Source organism: Echiichthys vipera (assembly GCF_963691815.1).
Source record: "Echiichthys vipera genome assembly, chromosome: 2".
Classification (NCBI taxonomy): Eukaryota; Metazoa; Chordata; class Actinopteri; order Perciformes; family Trachinidae; genus Echiichthys; species Echiichthys vipera.
The window spans coordinates 17,029,559-17,037,318 of record NC_139827.1 but is presented as its reverse complement, the minus strand read 5'-3'; the positions used below and the strand labels follow the sequence as shown (position 1 = coordinate 17,037,318).

The window sequence follows — 7,760 nt, the reverse complement described above, 5'->3', positions numbered from 1 at the left end:
AAACCCTGCAACATTTTCACCAGAACTATTTTACCTTCCTGCGCCGATTTTCCTTCGTTCAGTCCTCCCCTTTTCTCTTTCACCGACCAAAATGTATGAGACCCACATGGGTTTTGGGAAACACTGCACAAAGATTGATACCCAAAGCTGATGTAAAATGTGGCGAAATTGGCAAATGTAATTTTATAAAAGTTATATTTATATTATAATTATATGATTCACTGATTTGAGCAATAACTCCAAACTTCCTTCCCCAAATACTTTGCACTTGGCTTGTGCATTTCTGAGAGACAGACTGAATCTGTCGTAAGCAGGTTTGATCAGTGTTTTGCAGTTTATCACCACTAAACCTTTGCTCCGCTCTCCCGCTTTTTTACTATGACCCTCCTCCTCTTTGGAACCATTTCTTTTTAATGTACAGTTGTTTATGATGTATATTTCTATTTTTATGAACTATGAATTGGTCATGTGTGCACACTATCAAAGGATAGTGAGTAGAACTGTCAATAAATATTTTCCCCAAAGAAATGTTGTCTTCTTTTAAGCAGACAGTTGAACTCAGTGGGAATTCCTAATTCATCCTGAAGAGAATAATGGAAGACAAAACTTAAATTATATAATATATACTGTATACAATATCGACATCTTTCAGTCAGTTGGTCCACTTTAGTCTAGACTGAAATATGTCCACAACTACAGAATGGAGTAGCATGAAATTCTGTACTAACTCACACAAAATAGTTTCCAAAGCAAGTCATACCCCACTACGTAAGCATCAACACTTAAATAAGCAGCTAGCTAAGGTAAGCTATGAAGGGTAATAGTTAGGTTAGGTTAAAATAGGTTAGGTAGGGGTTAGGGTAACATCTTGTTACTTATAAGGTTATAACTTATGAGTTTAAAAAAAACATCTGTGTTGACACCAAAACAGTATGTCATTTGTCGTTTGGTGAGTATGATCTAGCAACTACTAACATTCATGGCTCCCTTGAGTTTTCCTCTAGCTCCACTGAGGGGTTGCCATTTGTAGTTCTGACTGAAATCTCTCAGCAACTATTGAATAGATTTTGATACACTGTCTTAAATTGACAAGATGCCCAAATACCTGAAAAACAAATTCGTTTTTAGCATTTGGTAGACAGAGGTAAGATGCCGTGGATCGAGTCCAAAAAATAGCTAAAATTAGTAAGAGTGACTGTCAGTCCAGAAACTCCGGACTCAAATCGAATGCTTATGTTGCCCCGGATGTGTAAATAAGCGAAGTCCTGTCCTGCTTCATAGACTGTGTAAAAAATGGACGATGATACTAAAATTTAAATTAATCAGCACATGCCGTTACTACACCTGTGTGAACACAGAAACAACAAACACAACCCAAAAGCTTCATCACAACAAAACATTTTTATATAAAACATTTTATATGGACATTCAATAACAAAAAACATAATGGCAGTCAAGGGGGATATAGACATGACATAGGGAAAGGACTGTTCATTGAGAAACCATAGCAACTATGAAGAATAGCAACATAGTTTACTATAATACAGTGGCAAGAAAACCATGACAGCAAAATGAAGCAGCCACATGTTTTTTTGTGCGGCAGCCATTTTGTTTGTCAGCAGGTCTTTTTTGCCAAACAGCACTGTGCTCTTTGTTGTGTTAGCTAGCGTCAAACTGCTAGCTGCCTGTCATCAGAGTTTAGTGGTAAAGAAGAACGCAACTGGAGTCGGCTGCTCAGGAGTCAAATATGAAAGACACAAGATTCATGCAAAACTTTTTTTTAACTTGACAAGTATCGCTCATGCTGGTTTGTCCATGCCTTCAGTGGCTTCATTAGTCCATCTTTGTATATTTTGTGAAGCACTTCTCAATCTGAGAACAAGAACGTGCTCGGGACTGTAAGTTAGCATCTTTGGCTAGTTTTTTTTTTTTGTCCAGAGCACATTCTGTAGAAATTTGGAGATATTACAAATAAAATGTTGAATGTCATAAAAACAAAATCTAACAGCAGCACAAAAAAACATCTATTTACCTGTTTTTCCAAATGATAGATATGGAAAACAACGGTAGCTTTGAAATTAGTTCATAGGTTAAAACAAAAAAACATAACGGCCCCACTGAACACACAACTTAGATCATATCCCACATGACATTTTGTTTTTCACCAAGTTGGAATATTAACCTGCTTATTTATACAACATAACACTTTCAGACATTTTACTGGATATCTCCAAACATTTCCTATGTTGGCGTCCTATGCTCCCAAGGGCCTATAGTCTAGCTTTGTGCTGAGTTGTGTGTTTTGGAGATATACGTAAGTGAAGAAGTATGTAAATGTAAGACATACATTTCAAGGAGTATAAAATAGGCTTCAAGCTGTAGGTGATATCGATATATTCATCCAGGGAAACATACATTGAACATTTGAACGAGGGAAACAATAATTGCTGAGAACGTAAAACCCTTTGAAAGGACTCCTTAATGAGTCATATAATATTGAATGGGGGAGATAGGACCCTGGGAACATAGACACGCTCCCCTGCAAACAAACTTGGAGCGACCATTATGGCCGAGCTGACAGATTTAACCACTGAAATGTAAGGAGTCTGCTTCAAACTAAAAAAAAAATAATTACTAAAATAAATGAAAAACTCAAAAGGAAAGAAACACAGTTCTACACGCCTATGCTCATTCATTCCAAATGTATCAGACATCAAAATATAGGCAGAGAAAAATCCAGCCACTCCTGTATTTTTTGAAACATAATCAGATGTCATGCTAACAGATCCTATTATCAACCCAAACGATCAATTTTGTATTTAACCAAGAGGAGAAAAATTGGTAGTGTTACATGCATACCTTTAGTTCACTTCTCAGGAACGCTCTCGACTCAAGATCTTTACTCCAAAACTTGAAATTTAACTTGCACCTTACTGAAAAAAAGAAACACTTACAGATATAAAAAACAACAAACAAAAGATGAAAAAGAAGTAAATAAAGACAGCCATTGGATTATGATAACCACAACAAAGATAGTATATTTATACATACGGCAGAAAAATGTGCTTTCTACAAATCTTTGGAACAAAAACAAAACCCAAAAAAAAGCCACGTTTGGAAATATAGAATACAACGGTATACAAATATGCACAATAGTAAGGTGTTTTGCATTAAATATTTTCTATGAACTCGCTGACAGAATCTCTCTCTTGCGCAGTAATCGCTGCTGGCAGCATCTCAAACACATTTACCGACTAAAGTATGTTTCAGGAAGACTCATTCAATGTTGGACTTGCTCTATAAAAGATGGAGCATGAGGGGAAAATCCAAATAATAAATCTCTACACTAAAGGATCAACAAATACTTGAACCTTGGGGTTGTGGGTGGATGAGTTTGTTTGGACCTAAAGCTGAAATCAATTAAAGAAGACAATGTTTTAGTGTTGAACTTACTGTAGTGTTGTCAGAGGTGATTGCACACAGAGTGATGTGAAATCCACATGAGCAGGATGATGTAAAACTATAGTTGTGTCATGTAGTCAAAAAGTTGGAATATTTGTAATATAGAGGTTTATTTTCTGATTTGAACCCCAAGGTTCCCTGTTGGATCTACATGTCCTGTCACAGCAGTGGCTGCCGAGTCAAACAAAATAATGGTTTTATAAGAATATTAATGAGAATAATTACAATAAGAATAATAATAAGAATAATAATTTGGTAGCTTTTTATCCTAAACTAATTTCTTTGCATATCATAACAATTTAAAGGTTCACCATTTCCACATACTAAGAAAACTTGAGGTAAGGAACAGCTCTAATAACCCTCCCTCCCTTCAGCTTTTGGACGTAATTTCTGTAGCGTTATAAACCGTCACATATCATCCCTCCAAGCTGCCATGTTCAGTCTCCCTCTACCAGAACAGGGCAAGAATGGAAATCCTCTGTCATTACCATCCGCCCACGTTAATTATAAAAGTCCATCAGTGGGTGTTTTTATAGCATTTTAGTGACTCGTCATTCTGGTTCAAAGTGTTTTTAAGGTGCTCTTTCGATACACCTTCCTGCTTCCTACCGCTCCAACGCTTTGTGGACACTTAGATTCCCTCTCCTTCAGAGTTGTGCGTGTGCAGGCAACACAGCACTCAGCTCTTTCTCATACATGGTTGACAGCTGTTTAAATGTCAGTTATCCACATACAGCCTTTGGAAGAACATCTGGGCTCCCTCGCGAGTCTTGTGCTGTTGAGTGCCAAGGGATTAAGAAGGGGGAACTATAATACAGCCGTGCAATAGGGAAGGTGGCCATTTTAAGTCTTTTTTTTCTTTTTTTTATGTAAAGGCCATCCATCAGTCTTGAATTCAGCATTCCTCTATTTCTGTAGTAGCGTATATAAGAAAATGCGGGACTGCTCTGGGGTGGGATCAGAAATATCTTTGTTATGGTTGACTCCACACTTTAAAATTGGGTGCAGTCCACTTCCACGACAACAGAGGGAGCTCTTTCAGAGTAATTCAATGGAAGAGAGGAGCTCCTGGGAAATGTAGTGTCTTTAGTAAGGGGCAAATCTACTGTAGCCTCCCCTGTACAGTGTGGCCTGAGAAACAACAAAAAAAACACATTTGGTGAATAAATATATTTTTTTCAAAAGTACATTCATTAAAAGTGAACTATTTGGTAATATCCTATTTTTTCCTTATTGTCAATCAATTCCATAAAAGGACCAAAACCAACAATCCTACTAAAAAGTATTGTCTGTGTTGCCAAACCCTGATATTACTCATCCCTTTGTGTCAGGTCTCAGTTGTTGTCAATGAGCCACAAAGGCGGACCTCCTAAAAAAACTACCTTAAACCCTCCATTTGGTAATAGACACTGGGTTTTATTGATAAACATAATTTTAATTAAAAGGCCCCATATTTTGCTCATTGTCAGGTTCAGACTTGTTTTTGGCTTCCTACTATAACATGTTTAAATGCTTTTGATTTTTCTCATACTGTTTGAATATACCTGCCCTCAGAAAAAACGGGCATTTGTGGATTGAGTTTTTTGATACTTCCACAGTCTTGTAAGTGTAAACACTGAAGGCACTAAAAAGTTACATTTACTCAAAACTACAGTGCCCAGCTGTTATAGGCAATGAATAGTTAAAATTAAATAGATTGTTATTTGTGATCCGTTTTTAAATATTTACATGGAATATTCATGGAATTTGAAATATTGAAAGACCCTTTTTGGGAATTGTTGACAATAAGAAAAATGTAGATTATCACTTGCTTAATCTTTTAAACGTGTGTCAATGTGTGGGCTTTAGGAACTAACCATTGCTCCAACACCGTAGGCAGCTGGGGCGAGTGCAGCATGGTAGGGATCTGCGGTGTAAACTCGTCCGTAGCTATCAGAAAACAAAAAACACATCAAACATTTGGTATCGCACATTATTTTGAAGAAAAAGAAAATTTGGCTCAGAGCACAAAGTGACTAATATACTGTAGCTGTGGGGGAAAAGAGAGGCTTTGTTTTCAAAGATTCCCTGGTCTTTGATTTGAACCTCTAAACTTCTTCAAGTAAACATCTCCGTAATAACTGTACAGCTCTTGTGTTTACTTTAAATGTGATTTGTCAAGTTACTTTATTCAAGATGTGCTGGACAGCCCACTCACCTGTCACTGTAAGCTGCTGCTGCAGCTGCTGCTGCGGCAGGAGTCGCTACTGCAGTCGGCTGGGCGTAACGATACGCTGCATAGCCGCCCTGTGATGAGGCCGTGAAGAGGAGAGAGGTGGAAGAGGGTAGTGTGTGTGTGATAGAGGAGAAAGACACGATGAAGAGATGGGTGGGACAAAACAGAAGAGTAAATGATTGTTAAAAGTGTGCTGGATTTCCTCTACACACTAACAGACTAGTAGTTAATCTAAAGGGTTACATTGTGAGAAAAACTGCTGAGAAGAGAGCGAAAGATTAACAAGCAGACAGTCAGCAAAACTGGCTAATCTGGTGCAGTACAGCATTCACAAAGATGTAGCTCAGGCTCTGTGTGGGTCTCTCTCTCCATGACTAACCCGAAAACATCAATTGTACATTATGTGTTACTGGTGGTATTGTTCCCCTGTGCAACGTTAAAGTGCATTATCTCCCCCACTGTGCGTTGGACATGGAGGGAGAGAGAGTTCATACCCATAACTGTGCCCCACCCCTGTTCCCCTACCAAAAACACACAGTTAAAGAAAGGGGAAGGGGTGGCAAGATGATTGTGTCATTATTTATGTTTGGATGAACAGCTGATGAACAGACACAAAAAACTACAGGTGTAAGAAGACAGTCAGCCAGTCGGATTAAAAAGGGCACACACACATACATACACACGCTCATGTGGCCAGCGACAATCACTGACGGACACAGCATGCTTTCCCAAACTCAGAACGTATAGCGTATTAGGCCAAACATCCCTAGAAAAAAAAAAAAAACACCGCTGCATTCTACCATAAAGGATCAGTCACGACCAAGTCCCCGCATTCAGGACCACACAGTTGCTGCTATGGGAGGAAGGCTGGACTGGGGAGGTGGGGGGAGGGAGGAAGGATGGGGTGAAGGAGGAGGCCATGTAGAGAGGGATGAACAGATAGAGGTGATGTAGAGAATAGACAAGAGACAGAGTCATAAAGCAAGGAAGGAGAATAATATGGAAATAGAAGAAAGAGCAAGTGCTAATGCCAGATGACTCTTGAAACAGAGAAGGTTTCAATTGTTGAAGGAAGGAGAGAAGTATGTATGGGGGGGGGGGGGGGGGTCAGCCTTGTAGATATGTCTGCATGCCGACATTGATTCAGTTAGCATGCCACAGGTGAAACAGATAGGGAGATTCCTGGAAGGGGTCTGAATTAGCCGCTGATAGAAACCGCCCTACATCCCTCCGACTACTGTTTTTTTCAGTAGCAGCATTTTTCTATCTATTTATATTATGTCTTGTTTGTGCTTGTATTTCAAGAATGGCAACGCAGCTTGCTGATACATAATTCATATGTAGAGTTTGTGTAAAAAAAAAAACTTTTAGGGTGAATTAATGAAAAAAGTTTAACAAAGACGAGATGCACTGTTTTTTTTTTTATTATCTCAGTTTTGGGCGCTCCTTTTTACATGTTTTCTGATTTTAGAATAAAAGTGTGTGATGTAAAATATCAAATAATATTATGAAATGTATCTAGCCACAAGAAAATAATGAAAAGTATTCAATTCATAGATGCATTTTGCTGAGAGGTGTCACCTAGGGACGAATCCAAAATAAAACAAAATGTCTTTGTTTTCAGACTGAGGAAAATAATATGAGCGTGTACAAAATGTACATAGTTAGCTGGATGTAGTGTCATGGAAAAATACTTATCACAAGTGCAGATTATGGTTAAAGAAAGTGCCCCACTGTTCCAAGTAATGACCTTCAAGACTGCACCTAATTTAAATTCTAAACTGTACATCCATCTCTCTTGTAGATAATTTGTGAATGGAAGATTTATATAAAATTTTCGTCACAAATTCAGATTTCAACTTAAATATTTTCTCCCCCTTCCGCAACTCCACCCATGTCAGAATCCAGTGAGTTAGTAGAAGAAGACAGAGAAGGCATTTCAATCTGAGATGGTCAATAATGTCTAGCAGCACGCAGTCATTGGAGACGAGGAGGATGCACACTGGCTCTCACACAGAGTGTGTAAACCCTACCTGGGGCAATCTGCCACTAATGTCCTGAAACACTAGTCTACAGAGAGAAC

At 38.4% G+C, this 7,760-nt stretch overlaps 1 protein-coding gene across 6 annotated transcripts in view; it reads right to left on the bottom strand.

Annotated features, from left to right (window-relative positions):
• Positions 1-3,574: 3,574 nt before the first annotated feature.
• rbfox2 (RNA binding fox-1 homolog 2) overlaps positions 3,575-7,760 on the bottom strand; it is a 34,930-nt gene continuing 30,744 nt past the window's right edge. For 4 of the 6 annotated variants that reach the window (XM_083928957.1, XM_083928958.1, XM_083928960.1 and 1 more), the window contains 3 exons: positions 5,660-5,748; positions 5,319-5,391; positions 3,575-4,593 (listed from right to left, as the gene is read on the bottom strand). In XM_083928957.1, coding sequence (XP_083785083.1) covers positions 4,549-4,593; positions 5,319-5,391; positions 5,660-5,748 — 207 coding nt within the window. In that variant the 3' untranslated portion in view covers positions 3,575-4,548. Of the gene's footprint in view, positions 4,594-5,318; positions 5,392-5,659; positions 7,748-7,760 lie in introns of those variants that run through there. The other 2 variants (XR_014593526.1, XR_014593525.1) reach the window with 2 other exon arrangements.